General features: G+C 35.2%; 2 protein-coding genes across 2 annotated transcripts; both read right to left on the bottom strand.

Annotated features, from left to right (window-relative positions):
• Nucleotides 1–6087: 6087 nt before the first annotated feature.
• On the bottom strand, nt 6088–11786 carry LOC129927806 (uncharacterized). Its single transcript, XM_056039166.1, has 3 exons — nt 11468–11786; nt 8431–8594; nt 6088–8016 (listed from the first exon to the last, which is right to left on the bottom strand). Exons 1-3 carry the CDS (start codon nt 11641–11643, stop codon nt 7274–7276), a joined length of 1083 nt encoding a protein of 360 aa, XP_055895141.1. The 5' UTR covers nt 11644–11786; the 3' UTR covers nt 6088–7273.
• Nucleotides 11787–14875: 3089 nt separating this feature from the next.
• Nucleotides 14876–26188, bottom strand: LOC129927623 (uncharacterized). Its single transcript, XM_056037350.1, has 3 exons — nt 24437–26188; nt 23808–23971; nt 14876–16593 (listed from the first exon to the last, which is right to left on the bottom strand). The coding sequence occupies exons 1-3, from the start codon at nt 24595–24597 to the stop codon at nt 15845–15847; spliced, it is 1074 nt and encodes a 357-aa protein (XP_055893325.1). The 5' UTR covers nt 24598–26188; the 3' UTR covers nt 14876–15844.
• Nucleotides 26189–27870: the final 1682 nt, after the last annotated feature.

Below are 27870 nucleotides of genomic sequence, written 5' to 3'. Positions count from 1 at the left end.
TGATTAGGCTGATATAAGTTTTGTAAGAAGAATGAAATATGCTAACTAAATATGTGTACAGTTATTACCCATTCACAAGTAAAAGAAATGTTTACTTATCGATATCTTATTATTAACTTTATTTCAGTATTTTTTTTTCGCGTTTATTACTACAGACAATACAGTGTTTCTCAAAATTTTACCAGTGGTTCTTCAAAACTGAAAAAATCACGCCCCCTTAACCAGCGGGATTCGGGTCGAAATATTCAAATCAAGCGTTTTATACAATATTAAGCTACAGCAATTCATTCTTCTACTATGCACATGTTTATATTTTTCGTAATAAGAAGAACTCTTTCAAAAATTGTCTGAAAGGCAAGATGTTACATAAGAAATAGATACATTCTTTGAAAGTGTACTCAAGAACAAATATGATCAATTAATTGACCAAGTTGCGGGTATAGCTAAAAGTAGTCTATGAGATGTATCGTCACTAACAGTCCCAGTGCCACTGTATTATTAAATGACGATTTCCTATACGACTTATAGCTACAATTAGGTTAAGATCAACCTCTAGGTATATGATTACACTAACGTATGCAAAAATTAGACTTTAAAAAGTCTCAGGTCAACATATATACTAATAGTTTGTTTTTTTTACATGAAAATAAAATAAAAGTGTAAATTAAACTGGCCGCAAACTGAACACAAAATAAACAAAAGTTACACATTCAAAAATAGTATGGTACACCGCCCTAGTCATATATTACAAATAGATACACAATCTATCGTCTCATTCGAAAAATCAGACATCAGTGTAGAAAAAAAAGTCTGAGGTCAGCATATGACAACTTTTGGCCACTCTGGGGTCACAGGTTTCAGGCCAACACTGCCACTTTTAGCCAAAATAAGGTCATGATAAACATATAAGCTTCCTGGATCCTTACGGAAAAGCCTATCTGATGAATCATAAACAAGGCTAGATACATAACATAACATGAGGGTTAAAATATTATTATTTGAGGCTATATCTAGTAATTAATACATGACATTAAATACAATAATGACTAAAGATATACTTAGTCCAAAGATCTCCAGAGCAGGGCACACTTCTCCCGAGTACCCCAAGACACACGAGAAATAACTAACAGAAAAAAATATATACAGCTCACAACACTGGTCTAGTGGTCAAGCTGGTAACTCAGGAGCAAGTGGCAACTAAATACTCTATACATGCCCTTATATAAACGTCTTGAGGGGACTCATTTCTGTCTTTACAATAGCTCCAAAATAGATAACTACCCATTGTGTCACACAAAGTGTTAGGGCATTTGTTGGTCTTCATATACGTTTACTCGTTTTCACCAAAACATTTTATTGCTGGCCTGTTTTGACTACACAAAGGATTCTAGAGAAGAAAGGGACTTCAATACAGAGAAATTCGACGGTTCTGACTTTAAAAAAAATCATATTAATTTTTTTTCTTCTAGAAAATGTTTTGAATCCATTTTGTGAAGACGTCTCCTACAGACTAAAGCTACTACAGAGAACAAAGAAATAAACTCTGTTTATCAAATTTTTAAAACTTTGGATGCCATTATTATTCGATTCTTATTCAAATTTTTATAGCTAAAACGTAAATGCTGCAAAAGTTTTATCATTAAAAAAATCTACGCATTCGATGCCAGCTTGTTAACCCGTCATTCCCCCCTCCTATCATCGGTCTAAGACGGGTTGTGCCCCATAGTTTGAGAAACGCTGTTGAGATATAACATTTCAAAATTATTACCGTACACATTTTAACCCTGTTGCTTATTTGGAAGATAGTGTAAAGAGCTCTCGCCTTCTCATTCCTTATGGGTTTTTAGAAACGTCTAGATCTGGGTGGTGATTCCTACTGTGTTTACATGCTATTAGTGTATGTCAATATTGACAGAGAAACCTGTCCAATAAAACGTACTGTAAAACCAATTAGAACGACAGACGTGTCTATTGCCTACAACTTTGTAAATTGTTTTCATTAGCATTCTGAGGGCTGTTTCACAGGGAGTCGATAAGTAAATATCATAGATGGTTACATAGTCGGAGATAAATGTCTTTGCACTATTCCTAAAACTAAAACAAATTAAAAGTTTTTAATCATTATAATTATAGTGTGAATAGAATTTTAATTACTTATTAAAAAGATTCCATCTGTCAATGACTGCTGATTTGGAGATAAAGAAAGCTTTGAAAAGCATACTTGATTTATATCATTACTGTTCAGGTGTCTAGAGTCTACAGTATTGGTTCTACACATAATTAGTATTGTCATACTAGATATTTAAAGAAAACATTTTTAGCTACTCATTTAGTGACATAATTATTATTTATTTTATTCTTGCAACGTAGCTCATTGCATAATAATACAATGTATTCTAAATAATTTTTTATATAAATTAAAATGTACCTCTTTCAGTACATTGTTTGGTGGTTCCTCTTTTTAAGTTTATTCCGCGGGACCCATAAAAATGTAAATAATGTTATGGCACGATTAGGAATTAATTATTTGTTTCGGCAATAGTGGACGATTTTACTTAGTGACAATGCCGTGACTTTAAAAGAAGGATAGGGTTTTAGAGTCAGAACGTAAACAGACGGCCTTCATGTCATTCTAGAAATAAATAGCACTTTATGAACGTAGCTGACATTCGATGGTTCCCTTCATGGTTTTAAAACTTGTTTGATATTCAGTATCAGCGTCGACTTACTTCTATTGATTGTTCAGCCTTTCGCCGGTGATAGTGGATTCTACATTTCGTTAAGTGTTACCTCCATTTGGTTTACTTGCATTCGACATCGTGGAAGCGCCTAACAACTGAATATAGTTAAGTTTGTAATTTGGTTGTTGTTAGATTGGCTCAGTTTTGTTGGTTAGTTATCTATTTATTTATTATGTATGTATGCCTATTATATTTGTATGACTAGTGTATTTGACGATGTATTTGATCCACGGAAAGAGTAGGTAATATAATTTAGCATATTTGTTTGGGCTCATGATCTTACATCGGAAAAGAGTTAGGTCGCTTTGGAATGAGTAAGAGGAGAAAGAAAATGAACTACACTTATTGAGGCCTGAAAACGTGAGGTGCGTAGTGGGAGAACGGTTGGTGATAAATGTCAATCTATTGTGCTAGGTCAATAATCTGTCCTGAAGTGTGAGGGAATGCAGTGTACCTCTGGGACCTAAAGCGACGAGGTACAGCTAGACACACCTATGGTGTCAGCACGAACGGACTATGTCTGCGGTCACCTTCGGGACACTAAATTGGACAGTACCACCTAGTGACAATTGAGAGAAGAAACATATATATTTGTTTCGGAAATAGAGGACACAAGCATAAGGTAACAATACATTTGATACAAACGATGCACATGATAACGAATGTAAAGACTTCAAAGATATTTATTTCCATAATGGGGAGGATCATTGTGTCTCTACCAGTCCATTCTTTCTTCAAACAAATGCCATACTGTCTTTTTTGTGTTCGCCTAATCTGTCTGTCTGACTACGTCACTACTTTTATTTTTGCTGTCACTAAATACAATGCACTATATTTATAAACAAACTAATTTACTCTCCAAGACAAACTAGACCGCTACATTTTGTCACAGCTCATTGGCAGCTAGTTCCAAACATTTAATTTGGTCCATACTCTAAAAAATACCAAAGCCTCAACTTTTGAGAGGAAAACGTGGTACAATAACTACTGTCATGGAGAGAACGTCCGCTATAAAAATCTACTTGGTTTATAATCATTTATAATTATAATTTAAGTTATAGAGCGCTGTTAACAAACAAAAATGTAGGCTCAAGGCGCTGTGATAACATTACAAACACAAACACGAGAGCTAATATGACAAAATTAATCTAAAAAGTTTTAAACACGTAGGTCTTAATGTTCTTCTTGAATGTAGTGTAGCATGTTGTCTGTCTAGGACCAATGGGGAGTGAGTTCCAAACCTTTGGTCCGTGCACTGAAAAAGCCCGCAGACCGTAGCTTTTGGGGGAGAAATGTGGCACTACTAGAAGCGTTGAGTCCAGGGCTCTCAGAGGGAAAGTGATCAATTCGCAAAGATACAATAGCATTTTTTTATTACTGATACACTGATGACAAAGTGTGCCCACGCTGTGCTCTAGTCTCGCTTTCACAAGAAGCCAATTAAGTGTTCGCTTGAGAATAGTAACATAATCTCGTTTTGTTTTTCATAGGACTATTCGTGCGGCGTTGTTCTGAATTCATGGCAGTTTGGCGATTTTATCATCAGGTAGCAAGGCGTTGCAGTAATCAAGGCGGGAGAGTATGAATGCCACAGCTATCTTTCTTGTTGACTCCATTGTTAAATATGGTTGGATCTGGCCTAATCTGCGAAGCTGCAGATAAAGACCCTTGCAGAGCTGACTTATGTGTTGGTCGAAAGATAGTGTTGAGTCAAAGTAAACTCCAAGATTGCGCACTACATCATAAAAAGAGAATCTGTGCGCTCGACGTTTGTGATGTTTTTTTCGAGTGCCAATCTGAATTATTTCTGTCTTGTCTTCGTTCATCTTCAGCTTATTCTCAACCATCCAATCACTCACCGTTGCAACGGTACCACTGATTTTTTCTGCCATTTGCGACACCTGTGAGGGTACTGAGGAGTCATATAATTGTGAGTCGTCGGCAAAGAAGTGGTATAAGATGCAGTTTGGCTGTATCACACCGCTTAGTGGGAATGTATACATTATGAACAATACTGGGCCTAGAACCGATCCTTGGGGTACTCCGTACTTCAAGAGTAAGCTTGTTGACTCTGACCCGTTAGCAACGACATTTTGGGTGCGTGCGTTCAGTCATTTAGGACGATTCCTGCTAAACCAAAAGTGGCAGAGTGTCTGGCCATCAAAATTTCATAGTCTAGCGTATCAAAGGCTGCGAAGAAGACCATCATGGAAGTATTGATATGTTGCCTATGTCGGAATTGTGAAGTAAGTCATCTAATACTCTGACCACTGCTGTCTCTGTGCTGCAGATTAAAATTGTTCCAAGAGACAGTACGTTCAAGTTGAGAAAGAATTTGCGCTAACACGATGCGCTTAAGAAGCTTTGGAAGGAAGAGAAAATTGGATACCGGGCGATAGTTTTTTAGACATTCCGGGTCAAGACTGGATTTCTTTAATAAGGGTCTAATAAGTGCATGCTTAAATTGCTGTGGTACAATGCCTTTAGTCAGAGATAGGTTCACAATGTTAGTTATTGAGGGTATAAGCTCATCTAAACATTCTAGGAAGTTGGAATGGGATCAAGGTCACATGACTTATTTGGTATATTTGAAAAAAGACACTTGACATAATCTTGAGAGACATATTGAAATCTATTGAAGGAATCATGGCGTTCAGATACTGGGATAGATGTTTGCGAACGTTCGTTATTTGTTCCTACTAACATTTTAGCGGTGATCCTAAATAGCTTCTTGGAAGAATCAGAGGTTTAGATTTTTTGTCCAATATAACTAGTTTTTGCATCTCTAATCATGCGATTCACTTTGTTTTTTCTTGGACGTAGATTTGTCGACCTGTTGGCGAATAAAGTTTAGCTGTTTTCATACATCCAGATTGCAGAAGGCCTTACTGAGACTCTACGAGTGACTAGCGGTGTATGGCTATCCAGCAACGTTTTCAGGCAACAATTGTAGTTGCTGAGAAAATCTGTGTTGCTCTGTTGCAACAACAAAGAGGTCACGTCCATTATGAAGGAGGCAATGTCTATGGCTTTACGTTTACGGGAAGTCACATTTAGATCTAGATTGTTAAAATGTCTGAATCAACAGTTTTTGTTCTGACATAATAGCGGTACATACTAGACATTAAATGAAAACTAATTCAATAATCACTTTGTGACTTGCATCAAAGTTATTTACGGGCCAGGCAACAGAGTTCATTGCATTGTATCCTGATATATTTTTAATCGAAATGTTAATTTTATCTAAATTTTTATAATAATAATAATTAAAAAATTTACATAGCTATCATAACTTAGTTTAAAGTTTCTATAATAACATTACAGACATACACATATGACTTAAAATGGGTTCTCGGTTACTTCATCCTGCTGTCACTTCATTTTTGGTCACTTTATCCCCGGTCATTTTATTCCCTGGTCAATTCCTACTCTGATCCAACAAATAGGTTTTAACAAAGTATGATATTAACAATATTTCATATATTTTGTTTTATTTTCACGACAAAAGGTGTGACATATTTAATACAAATAGAAATGAATAATATTAAAAAAAATAATAATCTGACATCTATAGACATAGAGCTTATGTAAAAATTAATTTAGCGTGTTAATCTAAATCAATAAGATAGACGGTACGTACGTACATAAGACGATCCATTGATTTGTATTGCTGTACATGGTTTGTCATCTCTTACCCATATTTCTTCCTTGAACGTTCTTCACAATTTATAACATTAATATTATAACAGGGGATTAAAAGAAAGCGAATAGAGGCAATAGGAATCGGCTCCAGAGAATACTTGAAGTCAGCGTTTAAGTCATCTGTTTAGGTGTCCTGATGATGTAGAGATCATCTGTTTAGGTGTCCTAATGATGTAGAGGTCATCTGTTTAGGTGTCCTAATGATGTAGAGGTCATCTGTTTAGGTGTCCTGATGATGTAGAGGTCATCTGTTTAGGTGTCCTGATGATGTAGAGGTCATCTGTTTAGGTGTCCTGATGATGTAGAGGTCATCTGTTTAGGTGTCCTGATGATGTAGAGGTCATCTGTTTAGGTGTCCTGATGATGTAGAGGTCATCTGTTTAGGTGTCCTGATGATGTAGAGGTCATCTGTTTAGGTGTCCTGATGATGTAGAGGTCATCTGTTTAGGTGTCCTGATGATGTAGAGGTCATCTGTTTAGGTGTCCTGATGATGTAGAGGTCATCTGTTTAGGTGTCCTAAGGTCTACGAGGGTGTCGTATTACCAAATCAACGGCCAGTCCCCGCTAGTCCTACCCAACTCATGTCGTCAGATTACCCATTAGATTTGGTTGCACTCAAGAGTGTGCCCCTAAAAGTCCATGTCTTTTCCTGGATACGAACCAAAGACCCCTGGATTGGCAATTGAAGGACTTTACCACTCAGCCATCACGCCCCATTGTATGAATATGTGTATGTGTATGTGTATGTGTGTGTGTAGTTGTTTACTTCACCCATGTATCATTGTTGTGTTTTATATTTCATATTGTTGTGTAAAGTCTTGTATTATAACTATTGGAAGTTTGAATGGCAACGATGTTTCCATGTTTTCAATAATGTGCAATGAAAAGAAGGTATCATTCCTCTAAACGTCTCTTTATACTTTGTACTCATGTTGTAGTAGATAAAAATACTTGTAGTGGAATTCAGCGTTTCAAATAGCCAAGAAAATGTCCACATCACTTCGAAGAAATTATTGTATTTGCCGTGCAATGCAAAACCATCAATAACAGCCGAAAGAACGGTATTAACCATGTAAGGGAGGTAACACATTATCAGAACTGCCGACAAGATTATTATGGTCTTGCTTAGAGTTGTGTCCCGCCTGGACAAGTTGTTTGTCGTAACAGCCATGCTTTTCGAAGTATTTCGACGCCATTTTGATTTTCTTTGCAGCGCTGCTGTCAACGAGATGGTGGAGACGATTAGAATTAAAAAAGACGCCAAAAATATAGTGAAGATGACTGGAGTAGCGACACTATTGACGCTAAAGTAATCCTCTCTGTATCCCAATGCTAGAAACGTCCTGTTGTGAACTGGGTCTGTCTTCCAATAGAGATATAGCACACCCAAGTACAACACGGGAAACCCAGTGAGAACTCCAATCGTGTGCAGGGCAGTCAGTATCAGGATTGTCGTTCTTGGTGTTATCAAAGTCTTGACATGCAGTGGCGCCACTATACAAAAACATCTCTCCAGTGAGATGTACACAGTAATCCAGCAAGTGACTTTTGTAAAGGACAACCGAGGAATAGCTGAAAGAAATATCAAATATAAGTTTTAGGCAATAGAGGTTCTGTTATAACATTCAGACCAACATGAGCATGTACAATAGAATGGAAGAAAGATACAGATCTACCAATAAAGGAGTATTTCTAAAAGTACTCATTTGAGGTGGGTGGACTTGACTTAGGATCGCCAAAAGTATCAAAATTCAAAATCCCAGTCTTTACCGGGTTTTGAATTGGTTACAGAGGTCGAGAGATTTCTCACTTGATCACCACGTCCCCTACTTTTAGGAAAACAAATTGAATACTACCTTCTAGTTTTAAAGCGATCACTTATTTTTTTATTTGCTATTTTACTTTTTCGACATGGGCAGTAAGTCACAGGGTTTTTACCTACGGAGGCAGATTAAGCATAATTTATTAAAAAAAAAAACAACTGACCTCCAGTTATAAAAGCTACGTCCATTGAATCGAAACCAAGATCCGTTTTTGAAGCCAACAGTGGACTTATACCGATACCATACCATAGAGAACATAACAGTCCAGCCAGGTCAGTAAATGCTAAAGTTAAAAAACTGATGTTGACTGACTCACTCATGCCATGCCTGTTAAAAAAACAAACAAACAAACTACTATTTAACGCTTAGATCTAGTTATACCATATTTTTCTAAATAAACCCCATTGCAAAATGTAGAAGATTAAGTTTACATATTTTAAAAAATCTTATTGTAAAGTCTAAACCGGGTATATGTGTCGCTTTTAAAGCGTTGTTTTACTAAGACTTTGGAGACTTTATCAATCACATCATAGGTGTTATATTCCTTTGTGTTGGGGAAATCAGAATAAAATCTTGAATTTCTGAAATCACTAATTACATTGAATAACCAGTTAAGATAAACAAGTAATCTATACTATAAATCAGAAAGTAAGGCGTATGTATAGGTTTATGTCCCGCATATAAATCAAAACCGTTTGACCAATCTTGATAAAACTTGGCATAAATGTCCATTGGGTACTAACTGGGACTGTAGCGTATGTATTGTAGCCCTAAAAAAACTTAAGACCCACCAAAAAAAAGCTGACCAACTCTATGAAAGTATTATAATTTTATCGTTCTAGGCCATGTTTACCATGTATAAATCGAAAGGATCTAGATTTAGATCTAATTTTTTAAGCTACACTTTGCTCATATAATTTTTTACTTTGACACATGAAAATACAAAATATAGTCTATTGATCTCATTATTATTATTGTTCATTAGACAAGACCAAAATGTTACACATCTCTCTATTCCTAGGTCTAAAACTTTAATTCAACTCTAAGATGATAGAACTTCTCTTCGCAAAGATAGTACTAATTATAGTCAATTCAATCTATTTTTAATCAAATTAACATTCAAATTTGTTTTTCTAAAGCATTTTTTATACATTCGTTCGCTATAGCTGCGAAGCCGTGTTGACGATTATTTTAATAGTTCCATTCATGAGTCGCATAAATCTATCTATCTATATCTATATATATTTATATTTTATGTTGACATAAAATTTGATTGAACATCGACATTCACGGCTCTTTACCGTGAAAAGTTCTTAAAAGTATCTTTTTATCTCATGTGTTGACGGTATTGAACCTCTCGCCTTTGAGAGTGCTTTCCAACAAAATGACCTCATAAAAAGGATGCCTGGACATACCAGATAGTTAAGTACCCGTTTTAGACCTTGCGATTTATAGGACAGATGATGTAAAGAATATCTGTTTAAATGACAACCATTGACTCGAGTAATGTCAGGTATCCAGATTTAAAATCCCAGTCTTCGACGAAATTCAGAATCGAGACATTTCGCTTTGGAAGCCAAGTGTCTTTCTACTGAGCTAAACTGAGCCATTAAGCTTTACCAAAGAAATAACAAGTACCTGTGGGAAACAATACAAAAGTACCAGAGAAATAACAAGTACGTGTGGAAACAATACAAAAGTACCAGAGAAATAACAAGTACCTGTGGGAAACAATACAAAAGTACCAGAGAAATAACAAGTACCTGTGGGAAACAATACAAAAGTACCAGAGAAATAACAAGTACCTGTGGGAAACAATACAAAAGTACCAGAGAAATAACAAGTACCTGTGGGAAACAATACAAAAGTACCAGAGAATAACAAGTACGTGTGGAAACAATACAAAAGTACCAGAGAAATAACAAGTACCTGTGGGAAACAATACAAAAGTACCAGAGAAATAACAAGTACCTGTGGGAAACAATACAAAAGTACCAGAGAAATAACAAGTACCTGTGGGAAACAATACAAAAGTACCAGAGAAATAACAAGTACGTGTGGAAACAATACAAAAGTACCAGAGAAATAACAAGTACGTGTGGAAACAATACAAAAGTACCAGAGAAATAACAAGTACCTGTGGGAAACAATACAAAAGTACCAGAGAAAAAACAAGTACGTGTGGAAACAATACAAAAGTACCAGAGAAATAACAAGTACGTGTGGAAACAATACAAAAGTACCAGAGAAAAAACAAGTACGTGTGGAAACAATACAAAAGTACCAGAGAAATAACAAGTACGTGTGGAAACAATACAAAAGTACCAGAGAAAAAACAAGTACGTGTGGAAACAATACAAAAGTACCAGAGAAATAACAAGTACGTGTGGAAACAATACAAAAGTACCAGAGAAATAACAAGTACGTGTGGAAACAATACAAAAGTACCAGAGAAATAACAAGTACGTGTGGAAACAATACAAAAGTACCAGAGAAATAACAAGTACCTGTGGGAAACAATACAAAAGTACCAGAGAAATAACAAGTATTTGTGGGAAACAATACAAAAGTACCAGAGAAATAACAAGTACCTGTGGGAAACAATACAAAAGTACCAGAGAAATAACAAGTACGTGTGGAAACAATACAAAAGTACCAGAGAAAGAACAAGTACCTATGGGAAACAATACAAAAGTACCAGAGAAATAACAAGTATTTGTGGGAAACAATACAAAAGTACCAGAGAAATAACAAGTACCTGTGGGAAACAATACAAAAGTACCAGAGAAATAACAAGTACGTGTGGAAACAATACAAAAGTACCAGAGAAATAACAAGTACGTGTGGAAACAATACAAAAGTACCAGAGAAATAACAAGTACCTGTGGGAAACAATACAAAAGTACCAGAGAAATAACAAGTATTTGTGGGAAACAATACAAAAGTACCAGAGAAATAACAAGTACCTGTGGGAAACAATACAAAAGTACCAGAGAAATAACAAGTACGTGTGGAAACAATACAAAAGTACCAGAGAAATAACAAGTACGTGTGGAAACAATACAAAAGTACCAGAGAAAAAACAAGTACGTGTGGAAACAATACAAAAGTACCAGAGAAATAACAAGTACGTGTGGAAACAATACAAAAGTACCAGAGAAATAACAAGTACCTGTGGGAAACAATACCAAAGTACGTACTTGTAGTAGATCCACATGTTCATTAAGTTGGCCCATGCACCAAAGACCGAGACGATTGGAAAAATGTAGCCAAAGCATATTGTCCGAATGAAATCGGCCACCTCGTCTGGTATGTCTATGCTAGACCCTTGACCTGTGCTGTCATTTCTCGGCTGGCTAATGTCTTCAAAATTCATAGCGACTTCTCAATTCATTTACTTCTTATTATAGTCTTACACTCAATCCATGAAATATAGTAATTGTAAGGTGGTGATGACAATGCTGGGTCAGTCCGAGGTGTTTGTACAAAGTTGTTTAGTACTGAAAGGACTGTGTGACGGACAAGACAACACACCTTAAAAAAAAGAGAAGCATAAAAAATACTTTTTTTAAAAAGCTTGTATGAAGTGTAATTGTATCAATAAGTTTGAAAATTGATGTATTTTGATCAATAATTGACCTGAACTTTTTACCATAGAAAGAGACAGACAGAGTGAGTTGATATGAGCTTTGTAAAAAAGATGAATTATGTTTTTTAAATATGTGTAAAGTTTCTTTTCCCGCGTTTATTACTTCAAAACGTTTTTTTTCTCCATACAGTGTTTCTCAAACTTTTACCAGTGTTCCTAAGCTAAAAACATCGTGCCCCATTAGCCAGCGGGATTTATACATTCTGAAGCATCATAGTCAAGCGTTTTATACATTCTGAAGCATCATAGTCAAGCGTTTTATACATTCTGAAGCTTCAGAGTCAAGCGTTTTATACATTCTGAAGCATCATAGTCAAGCGTTTTATACATTCTGAAGCTTCAGAGTCAAGCGTTTAATACATTCTGAAGCTTCAGAGTCAAGCGTTTAATACATTCTGAAGCTTCAGAAATTCCTTTTCCTGATATTGGCATGAATCTATTTCTAATAAGAAGAGCTTTTTTAAAAAAGTCTCTGTGAACAGCAAGGTGTTAGAAATTTGTTTGAAATATGTATGATCTTCACAAACTTTTGATAGTGTTCAACAAGAAGTTTTATTGCTTGCTTAAAGGACTATTGAGAACAAAGGCATGTCAGTACAGAGAAATTCGATGGTTCTGACTTCAAAAAAAAAATTGTTCAATTTTTTTTATCTTCAAGAAAATGTTTTGAAGCCATTTTGTGAAGCCGCTTCTCATGTTAACAGATTTAAGTCTCTACATACAAAAATTATTTATACTTTCATTGCTGTTATTACTTCTTTCCTATTCGAGTTTGTATTTAAAGCTAAAATATAGATAATTAAAATATGTATACATTCGATATGCCATCATCTTAGCCCGTCATCCTCGCTGCCATACCCCACCCTCTTGGTCTTAGGCTTGCTGCGCCCGACAGTTGGAAAAACGATTTTAAAATATATCATTTGAAAATGATTAACATACATTAACATTACTACTTCTTTGGAATATAATAGAAAGATCTCTAGGCTTCACTTCTAATTCCTTATGTGGGTTTCTAGAAACGTACAAATCTGGGTTTAGATTCCGACTGTATTTATACAGTATTAGTGTAGGTAAATATTTACATAAAAACCTGTCAAATAAAACGTACTGTAAAAGCAATTAGAAAGACATCATGTCTAAGGCCTACAACGTTTTAATTGTTTTCATTAGCGTGAGGAGTGCTGTTTGATGGGGAGTCGATGAGTAAATATTATAGATGGTTACATAGTCGGAGATAAATGTATTAGCACTATTCTGAAAACTAAAACAAATTAAAAGATTTTAAATCATTAACAATATAGTGTAAATAGACATTTAATTACTTATTCAAACGATTCCGCATGTCAATAACTGCTGGTATAGAGATAACCAACGTTGAACAAAGGGTACTGGATTGAGAGCATGACTGTTCTGAAGTCTACAGTATTTGTTCTACACATAATTAGTAGAGCAATACTAGACATTTAAGAAAAACAATTAACTTAATCATTTAATGACTTGCATCACAATAATTTTTTATTTTGCCAACAGAGATTATTGCATAATAATACAATGTATTCTAAACACAATTATGTGCAAATTAAAATTTCACTCTTTCGGTACAGCGTTACTCTCAATGTTGGTGGTTCCTCTTTTTTAGTTTATTCCGAGGTACCTATACAAAAATGTAAAAAATATAATTTCTTAGTTCATTTTTTCATCTTCAGTTACATCACTACTATTTACTGTTACTAAATACAATGCACACTATTGTTACGATTCTCTATAACCCTTTGACAAAACAATGTGGCTAAGTCAAGAACCAGACAACTTGGATTCTGATATAACGAGACACTTTAATGAGTGTAATAAATAATGAAGAGAAAAGAATCAAATACTTTACAAATGGGCAGAAGTCAATGTCTGAATAGAACAGCTAGACACAACTTGTCAAAATGAATGTCCTTCTTTCCTAAACTTTCTTGTCCCTTTTATGAGTCCGACTAACTTGCCCCCAACCTTTTCAAAACAACACATAGTTCATAGTCAGATAACCAAAGAACACGTCGACCCACACGGACCAGCATCACAGTTCGGTTACTACAATATTTATCAACAAACTAATATACTCTCTAAGATAAGCTAGGCTTCTTCATTCTTCAGAGTTTATTGGCAGTGAGTTCCAAACGTTGGTCCTCAAACCTCCACTTTTGAGATGAAAACGCGGTACATTTAGAGGAGCTCAGTTCATTAAAGGCAGGGCAGTCTGAAGGACCAATGGAATGATCAGTTTATTGAGTTACAAGGGCATTTCTATGTTGTAGATGCACTGATGACACAGTGTGACCACCTTTGGATTCTTGTACCAATGGAGTGTACGTAAAAGAGCCTTGTTACAATTACGTCTTGCTTGTTTACTTTGTTAGCGGCCCCCGAAAGGGGAATAGATGCTATTAGTTTTGTGTAGTTTGCCTGTCCGTCTGTCCCGTTAAGATCTCAGAAACTATGAGAGAAAATGAAAATTGGACATAATGATATTTTAGATCATTCAAAGTTCTGATGCAATTGCTACTTTTTTCTTTTCCGAAAGTGAACCATTCAATTTTTTAAATTATATATGCAATCAGATTTTTAAAAAAAAATGCACCACTTTGAAATGAAAAACTTCATTGGAGGTAAGTTTTTTAAAAAGGACACAGACGTCTTAATTAGTAACTCAAACTTTATTCTTAGATTCGCGCAATAACTCAATGGATGGAATACTAATTATAATGATGTTTTTAAAAAAGAATTTTTAATTATAAGTTTAAAAAAAATGAACTACTTTTATAGAGAGCAGTTTTCACATATCCTTATTATATATATATATATATATATATATATATATATATATATATATATATATATATATATATATAAATAATATATATATTATAGATGTCTTAATAATTTGAACACAATTTTAATTAATAAGGCAATAACTTATCTTCTGACAGCTTAGGGGTGCAAATTTATTTATGATGTAAACAGAGTATCGCATTAAGAAGGGACTCGGATACGGACAGCATAGTACACCATTACCCGGTAACAAAAGGCCTACTATTCATGATCATAACATTGGTCAAGGTCTAGTAGTTATACGATAAAACGTGTAGTCACAAACTAGATCTAGATTCTAGATCAAGATTCTAGATCTAGTTCTAGATCTAGATCTAGTTCTAGATCAAAATCTAGTTCTAGATTCAAGATGAATGTATGAATATATGGAGATGCTCTGGCTGACGGGTGAAGCAATTGGAACCGGAAGTCCTGTAATCGAATCTTGGTGAAGACTCTAGGTGGACCACTTTCGGGGCCGATTTTGAGTTTGTTTCCACACAAACTGTCTTTGTAACCTTGTTTTAGTAGCTTACAAAACTCTCTTATGAATGAATATTGTTCTAACCTTGCCATGCACACCGCCATCCAAATTCTAGCAGTAGGTGCGCACTGTTAGAGACTAGACTAAAAAGGAATGTTGACTGAAATCACGTGTTCAACACTTTTACCACACAGACCAACAGAAGAGTTGATATAAGCTTTGTATAAACATATTTCTCCGTTCGTCCTTGAGTTAAACACATTAACATTGGTGCTATCTAAATAAACATGCAATCTAATCATAAAAAAAAACAATTCTTTTCTTAAAACCTGGTTTCTATAACCAATTTATAAAATCTAACTAATACAATCATCACATATACTGTATTGGTGAAGTTTTGCGTATATGTAATATCATGCAAATGTTAAGTAGATACGATTAGACGTATACATATTGGGGAAAAACATGTACAGACATTTAGACGATAATACCTTAAGAGGTTTGGTTTCGTTGAGTTGTTTAATCTTGAACCTATGACAACCAAATTTTATTGAATTTATTTTCGTCCCAATATTAAACTACAAGCTACAACTGAGTCCAAACATTCTTTTTGGCGCTGAAGAGAAGTATGAGTGTTTTCAAACAAGTGACTACTCTCAATGAGTTCAGCGTAGCTCTGTATTTAGAGCTGACAAAATAATAGATAAATATAGTACAGCTTGAGTTAATGATTTCTGAGATCCAAGACACTGACCACATGACCCCGTACAGAAGTACGTATTTACCAGTCAGACTGAAATCTGGGACGATGGCGTATGCCGTAAAGTTGCAGGCGTGAGGGAGATAACATATGATGAGGAGAAACGCCAAGACGCTGATCACTTTAAACACAACCCGGTCTCTTTTCACAAATGCCGCATCCATGGCACCTCCAGAGTTTGCCACCGACTGACGCCAAAGCGATTTTCTTTGAAGCTCCACAATGATGAGACCAGTGCTGAGGATGAGGACTCCCAATGGTATTATGATGCTCATTGTGTTGATGAAGCCGCCGATGAGATCAATTTTATGGTAATTTGGGCCGTAGCCGAACCCGAGAAAAGTTCTGTTCGAGACGAGATCGAACTTCCAGACAAGAAACACTGCATTCAGATAGGCATGGGGGAAGGTGATGATTACACCCAGGCAGTACAGAACCAGCATGCATACGGCAGTTCTCTTTGGAGTCAATAGAGTCTTCACTTTCAGTGGTGCAACAATGCACATACATCTTTCTAGAGTGATGAACACTGTGATCCAGCACGTTATCTTGGAGAAATAGGCCCTAGGCCATGCTGAAATAAGAATTGTACTAATAATAACAGAGAAGTATTGACATCTTTTATGGAGATAGATAAGCATGGAGACATTTAAACAGGTTTTTTTTTAATTGTATACAATTTTAATAAAAAAATAACTTTTGAAAAACTGAACAATCCTCCATGGTCCGTAAAAGTGAACCAAGATGTTGTCATGAGGACACTAGACTAAAGGTAAGGGTGGGTTTTCTGCTAATAACTGGCATGAGATTAAGCTTGTAGAGCTAGTGAAAAGTAATTCTTTGCCTGTTGTAAAATCTTTATATATTTAAACCTCGTTAACTACTGTAGAGTTTAATATTTTTTTGCCAAGTTGATATCAACTCTGTGTCTGTCTGTCTAATAAAAAGGTTTGTACACGTTATTTCTACCAAACCCAATCTCGGATGAAGTTGAAATTTCGCAAAATTATATTTGTACCTGACAAAATAAGAGTCAATTAAAAAATTAACCTATTATTTAGTTTACTATTGGTAATTAATTATTTTATTTGGTATCGAACAAGGGAAAGAAATTGTACTTTTTTTGGTGGTTTAGGTTGAGTTAATCCCCTATAAACCGGTTTATCATCTGAAAATACGCATCTCTCCCTCCAAAGCAAATAGTAAAAAAAATATTTAATAAAAAAAAAAAGTTCTTGCTAATCGTATATATAGATCAGTGCGTCAGTGACTTGAAATGGACTATTCTTATTAGATCTACCCCGAGATAGTATTGCTTCTTCTTTTTTCGCGCCCGCTGACGCGCGAAGATTTAAATGTTTACTAGATTTAGATGTAACTGATCTAAATAGAGAAAAGTTCCTTTTAATGTGTCATTTTAAATGAAATCTTCAAACTGATTGGGAATTGATTGGTAGATTAATTCTTATTCATCTAAACTGTATCTGGAGTCTTGAACTAGAGATATTTTATAATGTTATGCACCTATAGATATGCTTTAATAGTAATACTAATCTTAGAATTTACGTAAATCAAGGTGCAGGATTAATATCAAGATCTATAGATCTAAATAGAACTAGATTATTCTAGATTTGATCTAGATCTAAATTTTATTCTAGTCTAGTTTTCTAGATCTAGATGTGACAAGGAGTTTACTCATAGAACTATACTACTATATACTACTACACTTAGATCTAGATTTAGAACGAATCTAGAACAAAGTAGGCCTACATCTAATTATAAATTTACTCTGCTGACTACGTGTTGCAGCTCAACACGGCTCTAGATATCTGTAACTAGATCTAGATCTACTCAAAATCAACAATTTCTGCTATCTTATAAAGAAATTTAGCTATTGATATTTATGAAATCTAAAATTTAAAAAAGGGTCGAAATTGGCTGTTCTAACTTTGTATAGGTCTAGTATTTCGCATTCAACATACAGCCTACGATTCAGTAGGATTGTTAAAATACCTTTCAATAGCCCTATGCACAAATTACAAACCAATCAACTGTCTACAGATCTAGATATATTCTTGATCTAGATTTGATCATATGTAAACCACCTAATTCAGGAGAGAGTTCTTTTAAGATGATAGTGAGAAGAGCAGAAGTTTTAATAGAAGAAATATTGGTTGCTCTTAATTTCTCTCTTAGCATGATAAAGGGAATCAACTGACTTGCAGAAAGTATCTTCTGTGGCAGATCGAAAGCTACTGTTATAGTCACTAGCGACTAGCTAGATTTCATTACTTATGAAAGCCTAAATTCAAAGAATGAAATCAGGAGCATTCAAAAATTCCCTTTTTTTTAAAATGAATTTTCTGTTGCGCTTAAATGGAATATTGAATACACAAGAGCAGCGGTTCCCAAACTTTTTTGTTTTGTAGACCCTTTTGCCATATTTTCTGGATTACGGTAGACCCCCTGCTAAACTTATATTGCACCAACTCCATTTTTTAAAACTTATTTCTAACTGTAGTGATTTCAAGAATGAAAATATAATTTAAAGCTACATGTAAAGTTAGAGAGATTTTTTTAAATTGTAAAATTGAAATTTAAACCAATTAAAATAAAATTAATATATACTCCTGGAATCTCCAAACACACTGGAAACGTGTGTGTGTATGTGTGGAGGGGGTTTGCAGGTTCATCTTTCATTGCTACGGGTAATTTGATTCATGGCTGTAGGAAATATAGATCATGTGAAACACAACTAATAGGACTAATTGATGATTTTTCAAAAGGTTTAGATAATAGTGAACAAATAGATGCTATCTTACTAGATTTTTCTATTGCTTTTGACAAAGTTCACCACCATAGTTTGCTTAAAAAATTAAAATATTTCGACATTAATGGTCCACTGCATCAGTGGATTAAAGATTTTCTGATAGGGAGAGAACAAACTGTAATAATAAATAGCTCTAAATCAGCACCGATAACAGTAAACTCAGGTGTACCTCAAGGATCAGTCTCTGGTCCACTACTATTTTTAATTTACATAAATGATTTACCAAATTGCATTACTTCAGGAACAAAATCAGATTATTTGCAGACAATTGCATAATATATAGAACAATAAAAACAACACAAGACACAGATATTTTACAAAGAGAATTAGATGAATTACAGAAATGGGAATCAAATTGGAGCATGTCTTTCCACACAGAAAAATGTCAGTTGTTAAGAGTAACAAAAAAACTAAAACAAATTAATTCCACTTATCTTATTCATGGCAAACCAGTAACACAGACTAAAAACGCAAAATACCTAGGTGTTATAATAAATGAAAAACTGTCATGGAATCCACATATTGATGAAACTACAAAAAAAAAATCAAACAAAGCATTGGGATTTATTAAAAGAAATTTCTATAAATCAAATAAGAACATAAAACTAAAATGTTATTTAACCTTGGTTAGGCCAATAATAGAATATGCATTCTCCGTTTGGGACCCCTCAACTCAAGAAAACATTAAAAAACTGGAACAGACACAAAATAGAGCAGTGAGATTCATAACAAACGAATATTCACATTTGACTAGAGTAACACCATTAGTAAAATCACTAAATTTGGAAAGCCTTAATGACAGAAGGCTCAAAAGTAAAGTAGCAATCATACATAAAACACTGCACCATAATCTTCAAATACAAAACAAAATTTAATAAAATACTCTGAAAGACACAAAGATAAAGGCACATTCCTCGTCCCATATGCTAGGACAAATTTGTACAAATACTCCTTCTTCCCTAGTGCTATTAGAGCATGGAATGGTTTGCCTGAGCTTGTGACTTGGCAGAATTTAGGTCATTGGTTAATATGCATGACTAAATGCATGACGCGTAGGACGTAATCATCTTTTTTTTTTTTAAATTATCGTCTGTATTATATAAGATAAGAAGAAGATATAGAAATTTATTGTTCTATAAAGTAGTCCTTCAAACATTAAATATTAATTAATTAATTTGCCTTAAGTATAATTGTCAAAGTTTTCGCAAAGAGTTTCTCGTGGATTTCTCTTTACCGTTTGGCTCAAATATTAGGTCCGCGGAACTGTTTTCAATAACAGGAAAAGGGGCGAAGGCGAGTAACTGGCGCCTAAACCACTAAGCTTTTTCGTACGCCTTGGCTTGCAGTCACTTAGCAGAAGGAAAACTAAATTCAAGCTCTGCTGCCTTGCAGCTATAGCCTAACCCTAACCCTAACCCTAACCCTAACCCTAACCCAAACCCTAACCCTAACCCTAACCCTAACCCCTAACCCTAACCCTAACCCTAACCCTAACCCTTAGGCAGTTTGCATCACAGAGCTACAGAACTTGCGACCCCGCTGATCCCAAACTGTATATGTCATTTGCAAAGAATTGCATAAGCAGAAGAAGCTTTTAATGTTATAAGTATATAACTCATACCACCGATGTGCCCTTGAAATGTTGTTGCTTAAAGAAATTCGTTTAATAATATCAGATGTAGGTTTTTCTTAAAATAATTAGTTTTGAAAACTACATCAACAGCTGGTAAAAATCAATGTTTTGTCAATCGTGTTATCTATAGTGTTTTCCATATTTGTCTTTAAGTAAAGAAATCTTGTAAGACGCTCACAAACCACCATCTTCTCTGAATGATGTTGAAGAGGGATTTTGTTGGCCTATTCTGAACTTTATCTTCGAGAGTTTTATTTTTTTATCAGCTTGGCATCGTCTCAAATAATCATCAGCGTAATTAGTCACCTAGGCAACCGCTTGTTTGACAAGGAAGGAATGAATCCCGATTTTCAATAAATTTTAACTAATTTTTAGCGGCCTCCGAAAGGGGAAAAGACGCTATTAGTTTTGTGCGAAATGTCTGTCCGTCTGTCCGTCTGTCCATCTGTCCCGTTTAGATCTCGTAAACTAGAAAAGATATTGAAAATCCGACATCACAATATTTTAGACCATTCAAAGTTCTGATGCAACGGCTACTTTTTTTTTTCTGAAAGCGAAAAATCTAATTTTTAAAATCAGTTATGCAAGCAGTTTTTTAAAGAGAAAAAGCTAATTAGTATGCATTATAAGTTAGACCTAAATTAAAACGAATAGTAATCTTGTAAGCTTCATTTTCGTAAACTTTCTCTTTAATACGAATTTTTTTTTTTTTTTTTTTTTTTTTTTTTTTTTAAGCATTCGAATAGGAGATTGAGCCTTTTCAAAACAATTATATCAATTATAAGATTTCAGTTAGGCCAGGAGAGGCGCGGTAGCTAAGCGTTAAAGCGCTTGGCTTCTGAACCGGGGGCCCCGGGTTCGAATCCTGGTGAAGACTGGGATTTTCAGCTTCGGAATCCTTAGGCGCCTCTGAGTCCACCCAGCTCCAATGGGTACCTGATATTAGTTGGGGAAAAGTAAAGGCGGTGGTCGTTGTGCTGGCTACATGACACCCTCGTTAACCGTAGGCCACAAAAACAGATGAACTTTACATCATCTGCCCTATAGACCACAAGGTCTGAAAGGGGAACTAGTTAGGCCAGGTTCACATCTAACTTTGCATTAACTTGCACCTATCCTTTGATCTGCTGTACCGTTGGGGCACTACACAAGATCTGTCAACCTTCTTTCTCCATTCTTATCTCTCATTTGTCTTTGATATAATTTCATTTGGATGTTCTTTCTGAAAATATTGAAGCCTGCCTGGGTGGACCACTTCGGGGGCAGATTTTGAGTTTGTGTTTCCACTCAAACTGTCTTTGTAATCTTGTTTTTTAAGCATTAGTCAAATGTAGACAAAATTAAGCTGTTTAAATCGGTATTGAAATTAAATACAGCAATTTTTCATTTGATTAGTGGGAACATTTAAAGGATTAACTAAAGTACAAATCATATATTCGTGCATGAAATAAGTACATTAATAGGATCTGAAAATTTAAGTCACGACCTGCTTAAAGCAAATCCATTATTGTAGACCCCCGTGGACATCTCCTAGACCCCCAATTTATTTTTTCACTTTCGTAGACCCCTTGGAAGTCTTCGTAGACCCATTGGGGTCTATATAGACCACTTTGGGAATCACTGCACCAGAGGCATTATGATCATAAAATCAACTACGGCATCATTCTACCATTAGATAGAAAAGTCTATGACAAAGACTGAATGTAAATATTTGGACAAATGTACCAAATGTCTTGTATAACTTTATGATGTGTTCACTTTAGGATTGATGCATTTCGTGTATGTTACGTGCTTGAATGAATTTTAGTCTTTCATGGGTGTATTTCTTTATATTTAGGAAAATACGCATGTGCCCTTAAAAATACACATTTCCAGGTCTGAGAATACGCATTTCCATTATTGCATGCAGGCATCTCTGGCCATAGGGCAACGCTGCAGTTCACGCGATAATATGGAAAAACGACTTATTAATTGTTGTTTTATATTATGTCCAACTTATATGCATACTAAATAGATTTTTTCTCTTAAAAAAAAGTAAACATTTTTTGTGCAATGTAGTAATTAGTATAACATGTGTATTGCTAAGACCATTTGCATAAATGTGTTACAAATATGGTAAATAGTCGTCATCCCTACTATTAATAGTGAATAGTTGTAAAAGTGTATTTTTATGAAAAATAGATTTTCGCTTTCAGAAAAGAAAAAAGTAGTTGTTGCATCAGAACTCTGAATGGTCTAAAATATTATGATGTCGAATTTTCACTATCTTTTTCTAGTTTACGAGATCTAAACGGGACGGATTGACAGACGAACAGACATTCTGCAAAAGACTAATAGCGCCTATTCCCCTTTCGGGTGCCGCTAAAAAAATATGTAACGCATTTAAATCGATCACGGTAACCTTTACATATAAACGTTCTCCCCCTCCCCTTTCCCAAGTTGTCCTGATAAGTGATAGTATCTTAGCGCATTGAGAAAACTAACAGCATGAAATGATGCTAAACAAAAACATTTGGTAAAAATATTTCTAATCGCACAGATTTATTATTGTTAGTCTTGATCTATTACAAATTTAATTACATTACTGATTCAAACCAATTGATCCAATTTCACGCAATGTAAGATTTATTATTAAATTATTATATTTTTTATTTTTCTCAAATGCAAAAGTCTATATAAGAAAATCTGTGACATTGCAATAGCTATCAAGACAAAGTAACTTTGTAAAAAGTAACAAACAATTTTCGTCGTTTACGAAGCTGATAGCTGTTTGTAAAAGCGAATACTTTGCTTTTATTGTGGCAACAATAAAAAACAGTGATGAAGATTAGACTACTAGAGCTAGGTGTATGACATAGTGTTTACTACTTTGGTGATAGGCCTATAGCTCCAGAAGAGGCTGAACAAAATGTTCCTGAACGTCTATTTATCTATTTAACTCTTTAAAAGATTACAGGCGGGATTATTAGCTAGTGTATGTGTATCCAAGATATAGATTGTCTAGATCTCCAGACGAAATGTAATTATTAGATTATTATATTTTGAAAAATTATAAAGGTCAAACCAGAGTTTTCCTTTTGTGGCCATTTAGCTAGTAACGTTTTCCCAAAGATATAAATAAACTGTCAAATTTCTGGGAAACTCATTGTAGCCGTTTTCGAGATCCGGAGTCCACCCAGAAAGGTTTTTATGTTCTATGAAGCTTAAAAATTAGTTCAGGTCATTTTAATAAAAGCATCTCAAGATTTTCAGACTGCAATGTATTTTAAAGTTTTTTTGTATTTTAGAGTAAAAGTTTTCCAAGTCTTAAAATAATGACGACTACCTGCTGTGAAGTTCATAAACTCTGAAGGAGAGTAAGCGTATTTTACAAGTCTCACAAAGTCAGGATTCAAACCAATGCCATACCACAACGCAGAAAGGAGACCACCAATGTCAGAACATGCCAATGTGATGAAGCTGATATTGACAGAGTCCCGGAAGCCTTGGCTATGTAGAAAAGAAACAACAAGTACATTTAGTTAAATACAGCGAATGCCTGAAGTTTGACATTTTGCTTTAATCTTTGCAGGGAATATTTTAGCGACCTATCAAGTAAAATGCCCACTATTGGGAGTAGAGTTTAAAACTGTATTTGACTTTTTTTTTTTTGATCGCCTGTTTATCTGAACACTTGCTATGTAATCATTCCCGTCTTGGTTAGTGAACTAATGGGGGAAAACTCATTACATCTAATCTAAATTCCCTGAAAACATACAGAAAACATAGGCGTAATGTCTATTTGTGTAAAAAGTGTTCGTTCAGCTTCTTCCAAATGTCCTTGTTACATAACTCCCCAAAACGATTCCATTCATTTCGTCTTTTATTTTAAAGTTTATTTGTCATCAAATTTATGTCTTTCCAACCCTCTTTTTCTCACCACTTATGTTTCTCTACTGATCGCTTTCATCTTACCTGACATAGACGATAATGTTGATGATGTTGAAAGCTATACCAAAAGCTGCCACCAGCGGTCCGAGATAAACATAGTACACTAGACAGATATACTTGGCAGTGTCATAGGAGATGAGCGAGTCAAAAGTCACTCGACCAGCGGAACTGCCCGAAGTGTTCATAGTCGTCTGGAAGATCCTTGTGACTTAATGTTCTACTCAAATTGATTGATGGGGATTATTTGAAGATGTGTAATCATAGATTAAAGAATGTATGACTGTGGGCATTCAAAACAGTTTAAGTGTCATCCCTATAAAAAACAACATGCAGACAGTTCCAACAATGAAGCTTTTGAACTTATTTCATTATAAAATACATTCGTTTTTATTACTTATTGATCTGTTGCCATTAATATGGTTTTAAAATACTGTTTCGCTTATGTTTTTGTTTCCTGAGTATCGTTGTGCCAGACAGAACTCTGCACTGATGTACAGAAACTACTGACGTTACATCTTGTCTGGCTTTATAAACTTAAAATATATCTTAGTTGTTAGATTTGTTAAAGAATCCTTTTTATTAGTTTTATAACTTGACTTTTAGAGATTTCCCTTTGAACAATCTTTTGAGACAGCAGTGGTCAGGGTACTAAATGACTTATTTTACCATTCCGACTTAGGCCACATATCAATACTTTCCATGCTGGACTTGTCCGCAGCCTTTGATACGCTAGACTATGAAATTTTGATGGCCAGATTCTCTGCAACATTTGGTTTAGCAGGAACAGTCCTAAAGTGGCTTGGATCCTACCTGACTGAACGCACCCAAAGTGTCATTGTTAACGGGACAGAATCAACAAGCTTACTCTTGAAGTACGGAGTACCCCAATGATCGGTTCTAGGCTCATTTTGTATGTTCGCTATGTATGCATATCCACTCAGCGGTGTCATACAGCTAACCGGCATCTTATACCACTTTATGCAAATGACTCACAATTATATGACTCCTTAGTACCCTCAGAGGTGTCGCATCTGTTAGAGAAAATCAGTGGTACCGTTGCAACGGTGAGTGATTGGATGGTTGAGAATAAGCTGAAGATGAACCAAGACAAGACAGAAATAATTCAGATTGGCACTCGAAAAAAACATCACAAACGTCGAGCGCACAGATTCTCTTTTTATGATGTAGTGCGCAATCTTGGAGTTTACTTTGACTCAACACTATCTTTCGACCCACACATAAATCAGCTCTAAAGGTGTCTTTATCTGCAGCTTCGCAGATTAAGCCAGATCCAACCATATTTAACAATGGAGTCAACAAGAAAGATAGCTGTGACATTCATACTCTCCCGCCTTGACTACTGCTACGCCATGCTAGCAAGTATACCTGATTACAAAATCGCAAAGCTGCAACGCAACACGAATAGTCCTAAGAAAAACAAGATGAGATTCCGCTACTATGTAAAGTGAGAATTGATCACAAGGTGGCTTCACTTTGTCATCAGTGTATCTCTAATAAAGAAATGCCCTTGTACCTTGGTGAACTGATCATTCCATTTGTCCGTCAGAGAGCTCTGGACTCAACGCTTCTAGTAGTGCCACATTTCTCCCTCAAAAGCTTCGGTCTGCTGGCTTTTTCAGTGCACGGACCAAAGGTTTGGAACTCAATCCCCATTGATCTTAGACAGACATGCTACACTACATTGAAGAAAAATATTAAGACCTATCTGTTTAAAACTTTTAGCTCTCGTGTTTATGTTTGTAATGTTATCACAGCGCCTTGAGCCTACATTTTGTTTGCTAACAGCGCTCTTTAACTTAAATTATTATTATAAATAATTAAACACCAAGTAGATTTTTATAGCGTACATTTTCTCCATGACAGTAGTTATTGACAGGTGGAATTTCTTTTTTTAATAAGTAATTAAAAGTATATTTACACTATATTTATAATGATTAAAATTGTTTAATTTGTTTTAGTTTTCATACAAATGCAAAGACATCTATCTCCTTCTATGTGAGCTCTCTGCCCTATTAAACTGCATCAAAACAATTTTAAAAGTTGTAGGCTTGGAGATGTGTCTCTCTAATTGGTGTTACACTGCGTTTTATTTGCAGGGAAATTATTCAAATATTTACATACACCAATTGTATTTAAATACAACATGACTTGAACACGCAGATCTATACATTTTGAAATGACCTGGAAAGAAAAGTGAAGCCGAAATCTTTTTATATTTACTTGGTCATAGCATATAATTGGGTTCAAAATGTATGCAAATAATATGGAAATAAATAAGTTGTTGTTTTTTTTTTTTGTAAAATGTTTAACTTGTTTCACATGTTCCTTTACAGTTGAAGATAATCTACTTCCTAGTTAAAACTTACCGCAGGACGACGCGGGATGGTAGTGGGCAGGGTATGAACCCTGGACCACCGAAACAACAGAAGGACATTCCAACGCGCATACCGCACGACCAGGCAGCCACCCGAAAGATACAGCGTAACAGCGTTTCTAAAACAGCGGGCCGCCATTAGTCGACAAGATGGCTTCCAATGCATCCATTTTTTTTTAAGGATAAAATTCTTGTATTTGCATCGAAGTTCTAAATAGACATTTGAATATAATCCAGTAATAACGACAAAGTTTAAACAATTAAGTGAGTGACATTGTTTTTCATTATCTATGTACGTGCTTATGTCTGTCGAGAGCTGTCTGCGCCAAAATGGATTCAGAATTTTATTTTTAAGAAAACATTTACGTACTTCTTTACCAATGCGATTTTCTTTATTACTTCACAACCGTCAAACTTTTCGATGCTGATGTACCATTGTTCTAGGGTTAGGGTCCTTAGAGTTCTTTAAAAAGTAAAGTTTCCCTTTCAGACCTTGTGGCCTATAGGGCAGATGATGAAAAGTTCATCTGATCATCGGATTCTGTGGCCTACGGTTAACGAGGGTTTTATGTGGCCAGCACAACGACCAACCGCCTTTATTTTTCACCAACTAATGTCAGGTACCCATTAGAGCTGGGTGGACCCAGAGGCGCCCGAAGATTCCGAAAAAAAAAAATCCCAGTCTTCACCAGGATTCGAACCCCGAACCCCGGTTCTGATGTCAAGCGCTTTACTACTCAGCCACCGCGCCCCCAAGAGTCCTTTGCAAGAGCGAAACAGGCCCACAACAATTTTTTTAGCTGAAGACGAGAAATATCTTCTAAAGATCAAGCCAAGCTCTAATTAAACATCAATTCTTCCTGGCTTTGCATAGCGATTCTTATTTTCATTTAAATGAGCGCCTCTTATTAAAGAAATAGATGAATATATATTGTTAAGACGTGGGGTTGAACTAAAGAAAATAACTCACTGATTCTCAGATCGCTGGTATCTCTCCGAGTGCAGGAGCACAATCCAACTATGATCAATCAATATCCCCGACAAAAAGAAATAATGTCACAAT

The sequence above is a fragment of the Biomphalaria glabrata genome, chromosome 8, assembly GCF_947242115.1.
Source record: "Biomphalaria glabrata chromosome 8, xgBioGlab47.1, whole genome shotgun sequence".
In the NCBI taxonomy this organism is placed as follows: Eukaryota; Metazoa; Mollusca; class Gastropoda; family Planorbidae; genus Biomphalaria; species Biomphalaria glabrata.
The sequence above is the reverse complement of the archived record's forward strand: the minus strand, read 5'-3'. Positions and strand labels throughout refer to the sequence as shown.